This window comes from Pieris napi, chromosome 9 (genome assembly GCF_905475465.1).
Source record: "Pieris napi chromosome 9, ilPieNapi1.2, whole genome shotgun sequence".
NCBI classification, from domain to species: domain Eukaryota; kingdom Metazoa; phylum Arthropoda; class Insecta; order Lepidoptera; family Pieridae; genus Pieris; species Pieris napi.
The window spans coordinates 9,624,320-9,645,184 of record NC_062242.1 but is presented as its reverse complement, the minus strand read 5'-3'; the positions used below and the strand labels follow the sequence as shown (position 1 = coordinate 9,645,184).

General features: G+C 31.3%; 1 protein-coding gene across 2 annotated transcripts in view; it reads left to right on the top strand.

The window, feature by feature from the left end:
- Positions 1 to 20,865, top strand: part of LOC125052482 (protein turtle homolog A-like) — a 46,115-nt gene that overhangs the window by 9,520 nt on the left and 15,730 nt on the right. Inside the window, exons 5-15 of one of the 2 annotated variants that reach the window (XM_047653361.1) lie at positions 260 to 373; positions 1,325 to 1,446; positions 3,103 to 3,160; positions 3,606 to 3,757; positions 8,126 to 8,270; positions 12,835 to 12,965; positions 13,355 to 13,508; positions 17,207 to 17,301; positions 17,776 to 17,845; positions 18,759 to 18,872; positions 19,392 to 19,504. In XM_047653361.1, coding sequence (XP_047509317.1) covers positions 260 to 373; positions 1,325 to 1,446; positions 3,103 to 3,160; positions 3,606 to 3,757; positions 8,126 to 8,270; positions 12,835 to 12,965; positions 13,355 to 13,508; positions 17,207 to 17,301; positions 17,776 to 17,845; positions 18,759 to 18,872; positions 19,392 to 19,504 — 1,268 coding nt within the window. Of the gene's footprint in view, positions 1 to 259; positions 374 to 1,324; positions 1,447 to 3,102; positions 3,161 to 3,605; positions 3,758 to 8,125; positions 8,271 to 12,834; positions 12,966 to 13,354; positions 13,509 to 17,206; positions 17,302 to 17,775; positions 17,846 to 18,749; positions 18,873 to 19,391; positions 19,505 to 20,865 lie in introns of both variants that reach the window. The other variant, XM_047653360.1, reaches the window with a different exon arrangement.

The following is a 20,865-nucleotide window of genomic DNA, read 5'->3' as shown; positions in this document are numbered from 1 at the left end:
TGTAATGGAAGTTGCAATCCTTGTACCAAATTAAACGAAATTTTAATTTTATTTCTCTATTGCGTCTGTAAAAATTATGATGATTTAGATTTTTTGTCGATTCAATTAAATACAGTAAATATAAATTGTACTTTCACGCTGAAACTTGACGAAATCTAATAATCTCTTGAAAAAGATTTTTTCCCTGAAGAAATTTATTTCTCAATTTTAATTGTACTTGTAATTTTACTTTAAATTGTTGAAAACAATTATTCAACAGTACCTCCGGAACGGCTAGTGATACTGGACCAAGATGGAGAAGAGTTCCGTGGTGGGGCAATGGGGCCTTTCGATGAAGGGACAAGAGTCAATCTTACTTGCGTGGCTATTGGTGGTGAGTTATATTGAGATAGACTATAGTATGTGCGCTGTAGCTTTCAATTGGATTTTATTTCATTTCAAGAGTGAAATGAAAAACTAAGCAACTGTCATCTGCAACTGTCAACTGTCACTATGCTACAGCACACATACTATAGTGAAGGAAATTTCTAGGAATTTCTTGTACACCCTTATTTAAGAAAAAGCTATTGCAAAATTTTAATGTACTATTTTGTCTCTTTTGTTCACATTCTATTTCCGCTATGGGTATACTTTATGAAAAAGAACAGACCAGTGCTTATGTTAATACGGTGTAAATGGAGATATTTACTGTCCGCCCGTACTTGTGCGTATGTGTGCATGTATTTCTTGTAGGTGTTGAAATAACTAGACAAAATGCATACCTATTAACTTTTTGTAACAATGTGTATAAAGTTTAAATTTGATGCACTTAAGAAGAAGTGGTTTCCAATTTGGCGCCCCACATCGGCTTTTCGAAATTTTATTTAAATTATTTGGAATTCGAATTTCAGTTTTTAATTGTATGTTTTGAAAATGTAATTTTGTTCGTTTACAATTTGCCAGTAATTTCTTCCTAAAACTTAAAAAATAAGTTTTTTAACTGAACAATCCAATTTTCTAACATTAATAATTATGTATAAGAATTTGTAAAAAGACTAAGGGCATGGCAGAAAAAAGTTATTACTGAATTTAAAACATAGTTAAATTCAAATATAGTATAATTTTCGTGTTGAAAAACAACAATAGTTACGTCTACTACTTTAAGAGTTTTGTAAAAATTACAACTATTTTTTTAACATTCACAATTCATTGCATAAAACACTCTGTAAACTTAATTTGGCGCCATTTTTATCTTTGATACATTCAAATCATAGAATTTAAACCAATAACAATGACATGAAACATCAGTTATCTGTAAATTACAGTCCTTGGTGTTTGTTCATAGGTCGCCCCGCAGCTAGAGTATCGTGGTGGCAGTCACACGCACTCTTAGCCAACTCTGAGTCGAGGGCGTCCGTCTCTTTCACACTACAGAGAGATTTGTATCCTGCAACTCTCACTTGCCAGGTAAGTTCAATTCGTAAACTTGATTGTATAAAAAAAACGTCAAAAGTCTTATCCACAGACTTTTGTATACGTTTGGTGATCATTTTTAATAGGCAAAGAGGTGATCAGCCTTCTATGCCTGCCGAGTCGTCAAACTTTTGGGTCTTAGGTTTGCCAAACAATGAAAAACAAAAAAAAAAAACAAAACAAAACAATTTCCTTCACCATACGAACATCACATAGAAACCTCCATTGCAGCACAGGCGTGATTCGAACGCGCTGTCGCAGAGTTGAGAAATGTACCAAAAATGTGCCAATTTAAAACCAACCAACTAAACGGTTTTTATACTACTTATCCATAGCTAAGTAATTAATACATTTATTTATTCCAAAATACACATCACAAATGTACGACAAAAGAAAAACAAGTTATAATTTATTAAACTATAGAAGAAAACACATCTAAAACAAACACAATCAAAAAAGTTTTCACTAGAAATTGGTATCGTAAAACAAAACAGATTTTGACAAATGAATTGTTCGAATAAAATACTATACTACAAATTGTATGGAAATTCGATTTGTTCGAGCTGTCAAAAACTGATATTATAGCAAAATATACTAGCGTATGCATAGACAAAATGAAACTATGAAGTTCGTGCTCCTCAGCTCATTTCTAAAAACGTGCAACACTCGTACCCATTTTAACAAAACGCACAAAGAATTATAAGCCTTATGCACTTCTGTAAACGTCGCTTTTCCTATGTTAAAATAGTTCTACGCGTCATTTTAATAAGCTTGAAACGAACCCTATAAGACACCCCATTGCGACAAGGTCAAACGTTTGCCCTTTCTAGTATCTTAGGTACAGACAAGATCCGAAACTGAAAGCAACAACTACTCACTGAAGTAAATAAATGTCAAATTAATTTAGGGTCACACAAGTCAAAAGTTAAAAGAATTCATAAAGTTCAGAAGGACTAGTACTTTTCCTTCTTACCAATATAAATTTTATTTTTAAAAATCTCTACAATCTACACATATACATACGTATATACACTATATATATATATAGAACAGAGTTGGCATACAGTCTTCAGCGTGCGACTGGACCAGCTGCCTTAGACCCTAAAATTTGATGGCGTGTGTCAGGCACATTAGTCTGATCACCTACTTGACTATAAGAAAAAACAAATGATCACGAAATATACAAATGTATTGTATATAATTAAGATTAGCATGTTTTGAAATTCTATTTGTAAAATTCAGAAATTATTGAGAAGAAAGAAAACCGGCGTAGCAGTTATAACTAATATAATTCTTGCTACGCGGTTTTTCATTTATTCACAAAAACTTTTTTCATAATAAGTATCAAGATTACTGTCGAACAATAATTACGTTACAAAACATAACAAAAATGCGAAATAAGCCCTGCAGATGCTACGATGCACTGTGAATTTCAGATAAGCTAAGCCTAGCTTAGTATGGCAATGTTACTTGTAGGCAAACATTAAGAGATTGCCTACAAGTAACATTGCTATCACTTTTTTATTTCTGTGGTTATTATAACTCTGTTCCAACCAAATCATTTCTTTCGAGAGGAATTCGTCTAATAAAGCAATGATTCGACAATTATTAAAGTATTTCTATAAATCTTTATCTACTTTTTATAAACAGGCTGTCACTGACCCTTCGATATCACCGCTGTCGGAAAACATCACTATTGATATGAATCGTAAGTCTATCTTGAATATAATTAAATATGGATTATAACGGATTACATTGCACATTTAATATTTCCTATATATTTATACATATACATTCCTATATACTTGTATAATGTATACTATATACATTATACAAGTTTTGATATTTTTAATGAAATCGTTATTTATTTTAATTTACACAAACTATAATGAATGTGTTACGATTAAAGATGCGGCGTGCACAAACATAATGCTTAGGGTATATTTAATTAATTAACATAAATGACAAAAACTGATCAAAAGTATCAATATTTACATAACTACAAATAATACCATTACGGTTGCCAGTAAAGGGTAGATGTTTTTTTATTAATTAAGATTCTTTAATGTTTAATGAAGCTGTAGTACAAAAATATGAAATGTTTTTAAGCTTTTGGTTCTCTGATATAAGTTTATTTCGTTATTTTCTTGCAGTATATCCTCTATGGGTGCGTATAATTGGTGGTGCCAGACCGCTGGTAGCGGGAAGAGCGGTGGAAATAATATGTCAAGCAGTTGGCGCTCGTCCTCACCCTACAATATCATGGTGGAAGGGAGCTACTAGACTCCATACAATTCGGGAAAAGGTAAAATTACAAAAATTACTAACAAAGTATAAAATTAACAAACGTAGAGAATGCGTCGTTGAGTTATATAAACACTTTAAAATAAAATCTTTATTGTATTGTGTTTTAAAAATCAATAATACAATTTTGTGTTAATAATTAAAAATCATTAATTTAGTAGAGATATGCATAAAACCCTGAATAATTATTATGTGCATTCGTACACAATATTTAAACTATAATGACACCTATACCTATGGTAGTACCTATAGGCTATATAAGGGTAGTTCTTTAATAAAAGGTTTTTCGTCTATGAAGGAGACGGCTAAGGAAAAAAACTTTTGGCCCGTTTATGTATCTACTCACGGAAGGGCAAGTTACTTAAAACATATTTTGTCACTTTTTAGAGGGCCAGGGTAAATACATCAGGCAGGGTAGAGACATGAAGATCAGGGTAGATACGTATTTGACAGGGGAGATAATTAGAAGCAATAAAACAAAGAATACAATTTAAAATATCAACTTTTATTTAAGATTGTTCTTAAAACTTATAATCAGGCAACTTTTTTTATCATATTTATTATTAATCAGACTAGGTATCGTATTACTCATAAATCAGACCTCAATAATTATTCCTAATTAATTCTATACTACCTAACTAGTATTCTTTTAGTGGTAGGTACCTATAGGCTATATAAAAATGTGCAACGTAAATTAGTATTGTTCAAACATATCTTTTGATTTTTTTTACTTCAATAAAATGTTATGTGTGACAGTAACAAAAATTAACGGGGAATAGTAAAAACTCACGAAGCACACTCAGCCCCATATAATTCGCCCGCTATAAAACATACACATCTTTTATTGCAGACCTTAATAAAAATTTGAATGTCGTAAACAAAATCATTTGCCCTACAGAATTATGCATTTTCATTGTATAATACTATAAAAGCTATTTTTGAGCTGGCCTCACTCTAAGCAGACTTGACCTAGATTTTACCACTGAAATCTAGATTATTTTCTTCGCTAAGCTCTAAATTACTATTAAGACTTGAGAAAAAGGGCAGTTTTTCTATGCCACTTTGAGACGATGAAAACGTGGAAAGTGCTGGAAATTTGAGCTAAGATTAATGTGTGGCTGTTTTATATGTTGTACATTTTAAATAGTCGCTATTAACATATTATGTGACTATGTTTGCATAGTATTTATATATATACTAACGTTCTTATATGGAAACTAGCTGACCCGGCAAACGTGTTGCCATGTATATTATTTCTAGGATTTTTTTTTATTTCAATAAAAATAACTATCTACTAAAATAAAAAATAGGGGTTGATCGTATAGGGGTGAAATTTAAGGATATAAATTTTAAAAATTAAAATATTGAAAATTAAAAAATACAACCAAAAATTTTTATCTAAAAACAATTTAGGGGTGGACCCCTTTAACATTTAGGGGGATGAAAAAAAATGTTGTCCGATTCGCAGACCTAACCATATCGGCACACAAAATTTCACGAATATCGGTCGATCCATTTCGGATGAGTTTTATTACAAACACCGTCCAAGACCTAGCCAAGATATGCTTTCTGAGGTCAAAGGACCACACCCAGTTCTTTAAGGTTAAAGTTTTTTTTTATTTATGTTGGCAGAAGGTTACTGCTATGTGGCCGGGTGTAACCTTATGCTATCTTAACTTATATAAAGTTCGATAAACAAGCTTCGATATTAATGATATTCATTAAATAAGTATTTAAAATTATTTACATATAATAAAAGAGCACGATCTGATTGGATATTTGGAAAAACATAAAAACCCTAATTAATATTATTATTTATGATAATGAATAACTAATTAAGCGATTCGCCGATAAAAATTTAAAATAAAAATCAGGTTTTATTTGACTAATAATTAATATTATTTCGAGTTAATAATCAAAAATAACTAATAACTTATTTATATACAGTTGACCTCTCAAACCTTTTATTAACGATTTTATGATTGCCGTATAATAATGAGTAATTTTGATTAGTACCTCTGGGCAAATACATATATACCCTTATATAAAGTCCTACGGCTAACATACATTTATTAAAAATATATCTTAACAAGTGGTTACTAATGTTAACTTCTATGTATGTAAAATAAACAATAAATTATTCATATTAACTATATGTGTAATACATTCATTTTTTCGCTACTACTAGAGTCTACCTGTAATTTGACCTTTGGCCTGAAACTTGAAATAATTATTAAAATCATCCTCGCCATACAATTAATCCTACATTTGACCTCACAACTCCATTGCTAGAGTCTATGCGGAAAGAACATCGGCGCCCATATAATTCTTATTTGCTACGCGTAATTTATCTACAACAGTTATATATATACTTTTAATATTTCATTTCAAAGTCAAAGTGAAATCATTTATTTCAATTAGGTCTATTTATAAGGCACTTTTGAAGTTAATAATATAAAAAAATACTCTAGTTGCCCCTTCAAAAAGGTAAACTACCTTATGGTGCAGAATGAGCAAGAAACTCCATACTTACTCTTTTAAAGTAGTTTTTACAATATTTTGTATACATTGATTTGATAATTATATGTGAATTTTTTTTCTATATATACATATAATGTATCAAGATGATTATCTACCTATGTCTGCGGGAGTAATTTCATAATAAATTGTATGATTGAATATACTTTAAAGCTAACCTACTATGTATATCATATTTAGAACAATATTGTAACTAACACAATAATAACCATATGAACTTATGACTGTGTGCTTTACATAGATTAATATTATTATTATCGTAACAGTGTAGTCAACATAAGAAATAATGTAATTTAGCACTGTTAGACCTCACATCTCGACGGTTCTCTTTGTACTCAGACTATCTCAGATTTTTCAAAACCAAACATATTTTCGTTCAAGACCCTTTCTATAAAAATATTAAATAGCGTAACTTTGAATGAAATACACAAAAAAGTGACTATAGATCACGTCGCTTAATTGTGATTGGTCTAGAAATACAATTGACGAATCAAAATGAGGCGCTACGTTTCCTTGTTTTAAACTGTATTCTAGAAATAGAAAGAGACCTTAATCCTTAATAGCCTACCCTGGAATAACGTGTATTTAATCTTAATCTCAAAGTAACTGGACACACAAGATTGATCGCCTGTGTACACCCAGCGCATCAATCGCATTTTAATGAAACCTCCAAGGATTTTATTTACACTAGCGATTTTTCGATGTGGAAGCTAATTTCATGAATTTTCAGATATTGTGTTTGAAACGTTTTTAAATTAATATTCTGTTCTGGTTCTAAAGCTAGTAGAGGGGAAACAACGATTAGATTTGCTTTGTTTATTGTGTTCAGTCCACGCCATGACAAAGCTATCGTATGCCAAATTTTAATAAAAATGCAAAATCTATCAGAGAACACACGCAACTATTGACTTGACAGCTTATTTATCTATAGAAAAGAGATTACTGCGATAAGTCAGTTCGTATTGTTACTTATTATTAGATAGAGTCCGCGCCACCACTCATTGTCGATGGGAACCCTGGGAACTAAATTTGTCGTTACAATGAAATATTATTTTATTCGTTTTAAGCTAAAACATTAGAAGCAAATCTTGGAGAGTAGTTCGCGAATTTCATATTAATTTATGTTTCGTTGGGGTAAAATAGCCTTGCACCTAGCACTAGCAACATATTACTACGCTGCGCTACTCGCTAGCGCCGCGTCTATCGCCATTCAGTGGTGGCGCGGACTCTATGTGTATTGTATAAGTCACGTGTGGAGGAGGGATGGTGTACTATTCCTGCAGCCTAAAGGAAGGATCCTTGACCAGTCTCACCACTGACTCTCCGGCCCGAAATCCCAAAAAATATATCCGAAAAATATCATCACTCCATCAATATTGACATCATTATTCGGATTTAGTGCTAGCACAAAATACAAGCAGCTGGTTCAGGGCACCGATTTTAATCACAAGCTACTAGCCCCAGTCTAACGTCTCATCATCACAACGCTCCACTGAATATGAGAACTGTCTTCCGTTTTCTGAACGCACTGTCCAAAATCAAGATGGCGCCTCGACCGATATTCATACAATATTCGTACTTTTATTCGTTAAGATATGATTTTAAACTATAATACAATTAAATAATAACAAACCAAATCTAATCAAAATAAATAATTCTTTAAAGTAGAAGAAATCTAACTCATTAACCAAATCTGCAATAAAGATCAACGGTCAATTGACTCGATCATAACATCATAACATTTCCTGGCATATATATTTTTTCAAGAAAACAAAGTGTATTCAACCACAAAGTCATGTAAACCCATATCGTAATTCGAGTTCTTTTCTAGATATCACCCGATGGCAACGTGACAAGTAGTATCTTGAGCATAATACCGACAGTCGAAGATTCGGGACGAATAATCTCATGCAGATCTGTTCAGCAGAACCTAAAGCATTCCGTTCGAGAAGATGGATGGAAGATGGAGATACAACGTAAGTCAGCATACTTAGTCAAAATCAAAGTCTGAGTTTCATTTCTGAAAAAAAAATCTTGTATTAATAAAGGTACACCAAAAACCTTTCAAATAATTTTGAATCTACCCTCTCATTTCTATTTTTTATATTTACGATATATCCATGCACACACAAGACGCAGGTCATTTATAATTGAAAAGGAAAAAGTTAATCTTAAAAAAAAAACATCTAAATAATAACATTCAAAAAGAACAATGAAAATTCTTGAAATTCAGTAACACTTCAAACGAGTCTTTCAAATATAGAGCCAATTTGTGTATTTCCTCAATTGGATTTTAATTGGAATATTGACCTTCAAACGTCTTGTGGTATCAAAATTTCTATTGAAATGCGATCTGTACAACTAATTGGTCATAAAAATGTTCGTAAGTGTATCATTAAAATTTTCTACGTATATTTTAGATTTTACTTTGATATTGATATTGTATATCAATAATTATACTGTATAATTTTTTAAATGATGTGTTGTGTTGACTAACTTAAAACACATATTTCTGAATATACCTTACAAACTTTATATATATAGAACTAAACTTTATATTGAGCAGTGTTGGCCTAGTGGCTTCAGCATGCTACTCTCATACCTGAGGTCGTAGGTTCGATCCCCGGCTGTGCACCAATGGACTTTCTTTCTATGTGAGAATTTAACATTTGCTCGAACGGTGCAGGAAAACATCGTGAGGAAACCGACATGTCTTAGACCCAAAAAGTCGACGGCGTGTGTCAGGAACTGGAGGCTGATCACCTACTTGCCTATTAGATTTTAAATAGATCATGAAACAGATTCAGAAATGTGAGGCCAAGACCTAAAGAGGTTGTAGCGCCACTGATTTTTTTTATTTTTTAAACTTTACATAAATATTATAACATATAAAAGTTATATTTAGTAAGTTAGTTTTAAGCTGTAAATCTTTTTCAATTAATAAAATAAATCGTAATCCGTAGGTTTTGAGGTTTATATCGTTTTATAGACAGAACCAGGACTGTTCGACTATTTAGTATAAAGTATTAAGTTTGTAACAAATAAGTAATGATTAAAGTTCTGAAGTAAAAACAACAAACTAAATTAATTTATGAGTACGTAAGTGTAATAAAGAGTCTTGTGTTTTTAGAAGAATCCTTGAAAGGGTTTTGAAAGTTAGAGAAAATTTGCAAAGTTCAATAGAGAAGATGCTGTAAAATTAATATTTCGATTTTAATTTTATTTATACTTATATTATAAAAAGGATTTACACAGAAAAGGAATTACACAGTATATAATTTTCATAATGCTAAATATTTTCCGAGTAGCAGCATATGCTATATTTCCAACATATTTAATATAATATATGTTGTACGATGCTGCTCGATTTATTTAAACCCTGTTCAGGTAGTGTATATATATCAATAATATACATATCAATCGTATTAATACATCCATCCTGTATATTACAGCATATTTTTTTTTTTAATTGAACACAAAACACAGTTCATGCGTTCTTTCAAAATTCCAAAAACTGCTTACTATGTCTAATTATTTCTGTTCTCAACTAAGAAAGCGCTCATCTTAAAACAGTTGACCTGATTTTGATTTAATTAAATTCCTCTTGCGCTGTTAAGTGATGCTTTTGTTTTTATAGTACCTTAAAATGACTTGAGACTAGATTGAAAATTCTTTCAAGGAGATATCCGAAATAAATTTCATACAATAATAAGTTTACAACTTTTTAAAGATTTTAACAGAAATATTTACCGATTAAGAAAAGACTTGAGTCCTTCAAACGTTTAACTAAAAGCTGACATATAAATATTAATTATCACGTAAAAGAAATCTGAATCAAGACTAAGTGTTATCGGTTTTAGATAAAATTGGTAAATATTGTCTATTAAATTTGTAGCAATTATATAGTCTGTGTACGTCGACGAATTCCCGGCAAAACTAAAGTGATTTAAGCGAAATTGTACAGAATTTAGGCGTTTGTGTCATACATGTCTTTGTCAGTCAGTTCACAAAGGCATTATACAGAGAACTCTTTGGTAGGATTTGAATGATGTAATTAAAACGATGTGATGAAGGCAGAGTCTTAAATGTTATTAAGTATTGTGAATATGTGTGTAATGGTGAATGTGGTAAATCACAGAGCAGATTTTTTATTTTTTTTTACTTATGTAACTTTAAAGGCCGATTTACATTATCTTAGTGTTTAGGAGAGTGCTTTAGGATAGTACTTTAGTTGAAACATGTAAACGCTACTTGCTTTAGTAAACGCTACGCTTAAGAACTTGCCTTTCAAGTTGTACTAAAGCACTCTCCTAAACACTAAGATAATGTAAATCGGCCATAATGACGTTGTGGTTTATGACATTTTCCTTTGAATAATTGTAATGTAGAGGGAGGGTAAAACTTGCTGAGTTTCTTGCCCGTTCTTTTAAGAACAAGGCCTCCTGGTAGTTTTGCGAACGGATGGCGTAGTCTTGCTCTTTCGTGAATTTTGTAAACGTTGTTGGCATTCATAAGCATGCTCTAAGAAGCATCTAAATTGAATAAACGTATTTTGATTTTGATTAACATTTTAAATAACTAGTTTATTAAAAATTACTTATGCCTTCATGCACCAGGCACCTTTGTTTCAGTACTTAACAATTAGATTTTTTGTTTCTATTTAAAATATTTATTACTTAACGTCTCAACTATAAACTCGAAATAAAAAGCTTTTGTTACTACAAACAATAGTAACACTAACGACTTAATTAATTTTATTCTGTTTTTACTAAGGCTAAAACCATATAAAACCTCATTCAATTTCTCCTTTGTATAGCTTCGAAATAAATCTGTGATAGAAAAATAAAATATATTGCATAAGCTTGTAAACGGAAATTGCTATTTCCATTTAAATTATAAATCGATTTAAATCCAAGTTTTTACCTTGAATTTCTTAATTAATAATTTTTATATTATTGGCAAGTATGTGATGCCTGATATGCCTGATACGTCGTTTTTGGGTGTCATGACATAGTTTCTTTCATCGTACAAGCAAATGTTAATTGCGGTTATTGAAAGAAACTATAGGGTAGACCGAGGCGAATCGGATCACAGGGCGAATCGGATCAAAATAAGAAATGTGTTGATAATTCAAATATCACATTCACATAGAACGCACTCAACCGGCGTTTTGTGTCTCTCCATTTACTGAGCACCTCCCGACATAAGCAGTATTTCGATTGGGCTTTTGGATCAGTGGCAATGCCGCTCGTCGGCCACTCAGTTTTTTGTGTGTGTCGCAATTTGGCGCTCATCTAAGGTTACGTACTTACGATTTCTTTGTGTCATATGACGGATTTGTCTTAAAATTTAACTACATTGGTTTATATTGTTAAGTAAGGTGTTAATATTGAAGAACCAATTCGCTTTTAAGTATAATCTTAGAGGTTAACGTCTAAAATATTTATTTCAAAAGTCTTAACTACGGGGCTAATCGGATCATATCCTTAGGGGCGAATTGGATGATACTTTTAAACTGATTTATTACATGTTTGAGGTTATCGATTCATATTTATTTCATGACCACCGGAGAATGGTGTCAAGAAAAAATGAAAGAGGCTGTAAATTAAGTCCAGAACAAAGAGTTGACCTTGCGTAAAGCTGCTAAGAGTTTTTCAGTACCGTTCACGAGCTATCAGAAAAAAAGGACCATAATATATATGTGAATTATGTGCCAATAATTAAAATTTATCTTACTATTATATATTTTTACTGATTCCAAAGTTATTTAACACTACACTTTAAAATTTTGTTATATTTTGTGCACGATCCGATTCACCCCGAATGTTGGGGCGAATCGGATATTTTCCTTTTTTTAGTTTTTAATAGCTAATTAAGAGATTATATGTATGATTTCAGTTTTCAAATATTTATTTCATAGGTAATTGTTACTTCTTACGATTTTATCAATAAAAGTAGCATTATATAGCACTTTAGTATTATTTACTCAACCTCAAAGAAAAAGTGATCCGATTCGCCTCGGTCTACTATACTCACTGCCGGGCCATTTTTTGAGGAATGTGAATAGAATAGATAAATTTAATATAAATTTAAATGAATCGCAGATACAGTATGTAACATAATATTATGTTTGAAAATTTAAAGATACGATCATGACTCTTTTTTAAGCGTCATTTTATCAAGTTATTTAAAGTTTCTTTAAAACATCAGAATTAATATCATTTAATAACTCCCTAAATAACACATAACGTATAAAACAGCGCTCATCTAGAGGTACGATGGAGTTTTACCCTTTCGTTGTTGACATAACCCGGTGCCATACTGCACGATTTGGTTGGTCGTTTCTTATAAAACAGCAATGGCGGCTCTTGCCCCCTTCCATCTTCCCTGGATTTGCTGGATTATTCTGGACAAGTGTGTCCTCCAAGAGGCCGTATCTCACTCAACACTAGGTGGAATTGTGGCAAAGTCTGTCCAGTTCTGTATTAAAAAATAAAAGCATTCATTATCTGTGTTGCTAATCTAACTTTTTGTCCGTAGATGTACCCATACCGAAACTTAAGTTGGGTGCCAATTTAGACCCTGACAATATAATGGAGGGGTCGGACGTGTACCTGGATTGTGACGTGCGATCGAGGCCGGATCATGACCACGTATATTTCACATATAATGTGAGTATGGGATGCCGTTCAGGAATGTAAATGTTATTTTTTTATAATTTGTCTTGGTTGTCTGATCTGTTTTGACTGTATGAAAATTTATGAGTCGTGATATTACGAATTTATTTATTTATTTAATTTATTTGTAAAAAAATATCGCAAATTTTACTAATTGATATTTTTAATTATGGCTTGATATAATAACCCGTCAATCATTAAGTATATCGAGTACTTAGTTAAGAATAAGTTATTTGATTCTTGCTAAACCAAAAGTTGTTTCGTAAAGGCAATCATAAAGTTATCAATCAAACTAGCCCAGAGGGCTTACATATACTTTACGATATTTTACAACGAACAGTGGCAACACAGTTTTAATATAAGGTAATTATTTTTTAATCTAGGGGGTGATTGTAAAAGGCAGCGGTGGAGTGCTCGTGTCTCGTCAGAGCTTGGTGCTACAGGGTGTTTCGAGACAGCGAGCCGGAGCATATGTGTGTGTTGCACGGAATTCGCTTGGGGAGGGCAGTAGTGATCCATTACATCTTGATGTTAAATGTAAGTTTTATGTGTTATTTTTAATGTACTTTTTAAATTATTGCAAGTAAGACTCGATGAAAAGCATCATGACGGATGAATTTATAATCGTATCTTTTTATTTATTTAGTTTCGACATCACACACAGTACTTAATCTACTAATTATTTTACAAAATCTTACATCTAAAATGTGTGACAATAAACGTAAACATAAGTTTCACAAAAAAAAATAGAAATTTAAAATTTAAAAAATACAATTAAAACATGTACAATATAATACAAGCACACAACAAAATACAATAAAATTATAGAAATAAGGCACTTGAAGCAGAAAAAAAAAGAAAAATCATCAGCAAAACAGCGAATTAGGTTCGAGAAAGGCACCCCACAATGCTTTCTCTAAAACCGATATCTATTAAAATTATAAAGTAGAATCGAATCCTTGCGACCCAGCTGGTATTTATAACAATAAAATATTTATGACCTGATAAATAGGTATATACTGTATAAAGGAGCGCAAACGAAACGATGAAATGTTTCGTTAGATTGTGATTGGTCAACAATTCTAGTCCTACCACAGACACGCGACACGATCCGCCTTACTGTTTGACGTATCAAAGAAAAAATATATTCGTAGTAATATCTATAACAGAAAACTTAAAGCGTCTGTAATGTTTTAGGAGCCTATCGGTCTATAACCTAGCGGTCTTATTAAGTGGCAGCTAGGTGAGGGGTACCGGGTTCGATTCCCGGTTCGAGGGCAAGTTTTAATTTAATTTAAATTTGTTCTCGGCCTTTGGGAGGGTTGTGCGGTAAGGTCACTGTCGAATTTCTAAAGACAAGCACGAATTATAAAAAAAAATCCTATACTTGAGCCATAAAAAAGAAATGTTTTAGGAAATGTGGTTTTTAATTAAATATTGAAGAATTCCTAACGAAATTTATAAGATTTTACGCTAACCGCCTCTTAATCAAAGTTAGGTGAATCAAACTTCCAAGTTCACGCGTGAACTTAATTTATGAGATCACTAATCCACCCCGCGTTGGTAAAAGCTTTCATGACGCTCGCCACGACCAGAATATTAAGTATGGTAAAATGTTGAAAATTTTACTTTTATAGCTGGTTATTTGCCTTGTATAGGGTAAACCTTACCTCCAAACGAAATAAACCTCACAATTCTAGATGGTGTCATTATTGTCTCGTTGTATAAGAAAAATCGTCTTTAACTAATTGAAACAACTACTAGGCCGTTAGTATGCAAATATAACATGTAGCATGAATTGAGAATTTAGTCATTTATTTAATGTTAAATTAAAGATGTGGTTAGATCAGTGTTGTGAGTATACCTTTAACTTAACACATAGTTTTAAAAACATAAGTTTAGGTTTTACAATACTTTAGTATAATTATGAAAGTTAATATTAATAATAACTAGTGTTCCCGGTATTGCACGGCTGGATAATTATTTGATTAAACATGTAACTGTTTAGATATATGGTATCATAAACTTTTTTGTAAATATTGATTTCCTTTTTGAAACTGTAATACATCACTTTCCTCTATTGTCAATAGTTTCTGCAGCGTACATGATATAGGAATTTTTATTCGTATTTTTTTACATAGGGTTTAGGGAAGTTTATATACCTAACCTTTGAAAATATTCTGTATATATCCTATAGAATTATTTCAAAAAAGTTCATCAAGGATAATGTAAGATTCTACTGGTAAAATATTTTTCAATCGGTTCAGTAATTTTGCTTATTCAAACATCTTCAACAGTATGAACCAAAGAAATTGAACATATATTATATTTCGTTAATGTATCATAATAGTATAAATATCATTTAACAACATTACTAGGATACTACTAGGATACTAGGTATGTTATAAGTAATTAATTCGAAAACTATTCCACAAATTATTTTAGTTTGCAAACATCCTGTATAAACTCGTGCCCTATTTCCACACTTCATATTCCAGGCGTCCATTAGCGACAAGTTTCGTTGTTAGTGTTGCTATTTGAAATATTACGCATTTTTGTGCTGGCAACTTCGGTAATAATTAACCCGATTTAAGGACGGCTAACTCATGAAAATTTACTTTTTATATAATCTTGATCGCTTCTTGAATTAAATATCGATAAATTTTAAAACGACATTTATGTAAATTATTGTAATTTAGGGTACATAACATGTAAGAAATATGTTTGGTTTGGAATATATTCGTGAATTTAGACAGAAAGTAGCGTGATCTCTCCGACGTTTTTTTATCTATTGGTTTTAATTCGTCATTTACGCTATAATAAAAAGATACAGGTTATGGTGACAGTGTATACACACACACATTTTTGCGGATCTTTAATTTAGCTGTGAGAAAAATATTTTTTAGCTAATAATTTCGGTAATAATTAACATTTAATGAATTTATTTGAAAAAAATCGACTAACATATTTATATAATCTTAAAATCTTTATTCTTTATTCTTTGAATTGTATACATATCGATGAATTTTAAAACTATATTTATGTAAATTAAGCTAGGTACACATGTATTTCTTGTTGAATGTTTGGTTTCGGACTACATTCGCGAATTTAAAGTAGCGCGGCGCGGTCTCTTCGCCTTTCGTTATCTATAGCGTTCTGTTTGGGTTTTAATTCGGTCGTACAACCTACTAACAGACTTTTTTAATATACCAGACCCTCAGACCTCATGGGTTTATACCCGATTATAATTTTTCACAAAAGTTCGTTTCGTACATAATATATTTTAATGAGAAATATTTTTTTATCTGTCACACAAAGAAAATTTAAACTAAATGTAATTTATTCGTAAAATAATAATTCCTTTATGTGCAACAAGAGTCCAAGTCAAATTAGCCTGCAATGTCAAAATATGATTTAAATCAGTAAAACTATTATCTAAATAATATACTTAATACACAATTTGTAAATATTTATATTCAAGTCTCGATTTATTTCATATTAACTTTAATAGCGTATTTTTGAAGGAAATATTCCTAGCCAGTCGAATGTATTTCTAAAAAGGCTACATCAAATCAGCATTTTCCAGTTATTATCTTTATTTTTACTTAAAATTATTAATAATATTGCAGTGTAGCAACAAAAGTTTTCTGAATCATTTGCAGAATTATTTTTAACATAAATAATATTATGAGACAGATGTTTTGACGAGACTGGGAATTTAATGAAGCATTACTTAGCCTCCATATTATACTAACATAGAAATGAAAAGACTTCAAAAATTATTAAGCGAGTCTATTAAATGATTAATTTACTAACTTGCATTTAGTCGCTTTTGGCAAATGTACTCCAGAAAGCATAAAGCTTGTTCAAAAGCTTTCAAGACGGTTTACGAATATTAATTTAAAGCTCTTCATAATACCACCGTAGATTCTTGAATAATTTGGTCTCTAGATATGAATATGGTTAATTTATAAGTTATTTAAACTAACATCTAGAAGTCTTAGACCCAAATGTCTAATAAATAAAAAGTCATAGATTTTTTTATACAACTTTTTCGAAAGTAATAAAAAAAAAAAAATTTTTTTTATTTATTACTTAACATCAGGTGAACCGCCTGCCGGTATGCTTCCTGTTTCTTAAAAAAATCATTACACACAGATCTCTCAAGTGTTTATAAAAGTTTTGCTGTCTTACTCAAGCGATATTTAGCGTTAATTTTAATATTATTTATATAGTCAGTCCCGTGTGCACAAAAAAGGACGGCGTGGCGCTGCGGGCCGCCCGAGGAGAGACTATGTCCATAAAATGTGACGTTGACGCTAATCCTATGGTAAGACGTTTTTTTCGAACTTATCTTTGACTATTTCTATAAAAGACCATAAATCCGACTTTTTATGTCTCAATTCTAATGTTTAACTTGTCATATTAAATGTTTATATTCTTAACATGTCGCCTTGAATGACGACTGTGTATAGCCTCTGATAAAGATCGCATTAATATGCTTTAGAATCATTAGCCTCAGTATAACCACGCTCGCAGTTCTTGGGTTCTAATCCCGGGTGGAATTAATTCGATTTCAATGTTTGCCCTAAGATTGGAAGTAATCGATGTTTGAATATTCCCTAAGGTATTCTTGCGAGACTAAAGTTATAATAGATCTATCGGGATTTGAGAATTATAGATCAGAGTTCAGTTTTATCCGAAGTGTACCTCGTGTTATAGACATTGGTTGCTGCCTAATCGGTATAGAAGTTTGTATTATTCAATTTATGCCATAAATACAGTTCCATTATTTTTCTTCTAGCCATCGTCGTTTAGGTGGTGGTTCAACAGTTCAACATACACTGAGCGGGAGTTGACTAGTAGCAATGGAAGTAAGTTTTTTTTTAAATAAATTTATACAAGTTAATTTTTCATTATTTTCAAGATTCAGATAATATGTATGAATAATTGTAAAAAGACCCAACAAAAATAAATTGTAAATTGCCACACGGGCCAAACATTTTAAATTTGTTTTAATTTTTAATTAATATTATTATAGTAAAATTAAAAGCGCATTACTTTCGTAAAGTGCATTATAATGTGCCAATTCAGTGTTTGTGAAAAGCAAAACAAAATTGAAATTTTGTTTGTTTTTCTGTATTTATTGGGCCCTAATTTTCGATTATTCTAAAAATGAATTTTATGTAATTGACAAACATAATATTTATTTTATCAATTTCAACTAAAACTTTCAATTTTTTTCTAAATACATACCTACGTAAATTGAATATTGCGAATCCATTACTTACTCCAAAATCCCATTTAATCCGTTAAAAGTTTTTAGTCGATGTTATTTGTATAAAATTGAAACTATTTCAATAAAAGTTAATTAAAACGCTAAAACGATTTGATTAAACGAACGTGTAAAGTCCCCATACGCCAACTTTCATAATCATTTTATCCGCTTACCAAAAATGAGGTCAAATTCACCTGTTTATCATATTGGAGGTGCGCCTCTCGTATATTGGTACACGGCCGTGTACCAATGACTTTTCTTTATGTATCAACGCGCGCTCGGTTTGGTTGGCCCTCGGCTCCACCGTACGTGAAGAAAAACATCGCGAAGAAACCGGCATGCCTTAGATCTAAAAATCGACGCCGTGTCAGGCACAAAAGGCTGATCATCTACTTGTCTGTTAAAATGACAGATAGATATATGTTGAGCTCCACTGGTGTTCTATATTTATTATTCAGTCTTCGTTTAAATTTTAAATTTAGAACGTTAATAATTTTTAGTCTCCACAGATGCATATGACTATAGGGTGAACAGCTCATCTGAGTATGGATGGGTCCAGTGCGCCGGAACTAACTCGGTGGGACGTCAGACTGAGCCCTGTATGTTTCACATTTTACCTGCCGGTCAGTGTAGTTTATTTTTGATTCATTAAATTTAAAAAAAGAACATTTTATTATTTAAAATATTTTTTCTATAGTCTGTTTATTTAAAAATAAGGTTTTATTATATTCTATGTATGAACTTGTCATAATGTGTTGATTTTAACTATGTTTTATGTATGTGATATATGTTGTTAGTAGTTGAATGTGTATAAGTATTTTAAGTTAGGCTTTTGCTGTAATATATATATGATTATATATATATGATTGGACAATTCACACCAATTGACCTAGTCCCATGATAAGCTGGTGAAGCTTGTGTTATGTGTACTAGGCAACGGATATACATACATATTATAGATAGGTAGACATATAAATACATATTTAAACACCCAAGACCTAAGCACAACACCAAATGCTCATCACATCGATGTTTGTCTCAGCCGGGGATCGAACCCGGGACCCATGGATTCGCAGTCAGGGGTACTAACCACTAGACCAATGAGCCGTAATAAAATAAATAAAAAGCAATTTTCCTCCTAGACAGACCATCGGCAGTGCAGAGTTGTGACATTAGCAATGTCACACACGAGTGCTTCTTGATCGAGTGTAACCCGGGATATGATGGCGGACTTGCGCAAGAGTTCATGTTACAGGTACGATTATCATCTCTTACTTATTCTCTTATATTCTCTTAGTATCTTAAGTCACAATATTGTCTAGCTCGAAGTTTATTTTATTTGATTCAGGTAGCAAAATTATTTTCAATTTGATTTATCTAGTTTGTCTATTTATGATGAAATATATATTCATAATAGTAAAACATATTTTCGAGTTAATCAAAATGTCACGAAATATTTGCCAAATGTTTTGGAGTTCAGCCGTGTTAGAGACCAACGTAGCGACGGTTTAAAAAGAAAAGACCTTACATATATTAATAAAATTTAGTAGTTTAAATCTTGATAATTATCAGAAAAGCGATATTAATCATAGTTGTTGGTATTTTAATGTCAAATATGTGAATAGCATAAAAGACTTGTTTTCGTATTTCTTTAGTACAATGTCATTATTTCTGTATCTATTTCCCCTTATTCAAATACTAAATTACTCGAACTTCACTAAAATATATATATTTTATAGTTAAAATATGGTAAAGCGCATGAAAAAAGGAAACAGAATAGAAAGGAAAAGCAACAAAAATATATCTAATAAGTTTTTTTCGGAATAAAATTGTAAGAAACTGAGCCTAAGTATCTCCCTTTCGCAATTTGGAGATATAGTTTTTCTATATTTAACATACATTTCCTCAAAAAGGGGTGTCTTTAATAAAAGCTGGATTTCGTAGTGATTAATTATAATGTGGAGGAAAATACAATGGTTGAAACTTAGTAAAAAAATGATAAATGAAACATTCCAAACAGACACGTTTTAGGGATAAACTTGCGAACAATATAAAAAACATAAGATTTTTAGTTTAAAAATACATCGTTACATATGACTACTGTTTTAGTATGAGTAACGACACAAACTAGACTACGATAAATTGTCTAGACACACGACGGCTCACTTGAAAACTGAACATTTTATAATAAATAACAATATTAACACTGTACATTTACTATTATATTAAGCTACTAAATAAAAAAATAGGTTTTATTCGCTAGGTTTAGCAGTTTTTGCTTGACTTTTACCGTCATTATATTTAACCACTAGCAATGCCCCGCGGTTTCACTCGCGTAGATACTATTCTCGTGTTAGTGGAGAGTCTACTAAGTCTGACTATAGATATATTTTTGTTATCATATCTTGTTCTATCATTAATAGTGTTCACAGCGCGATGAAAGATTTTTATGCATAAATTTTTCACACCTTAGGTTATATTATTGCATTTTAATTAGGGACCCCTATTTTTTTGTTAAATGTTATTTGCCTATATCAATCAGTGAAGATGCAGCTTTCTAATGGTGAAAGAATTTTTGAAATCGGTCTAGTAGTTTTTGTGTAAAAACTTTACAAA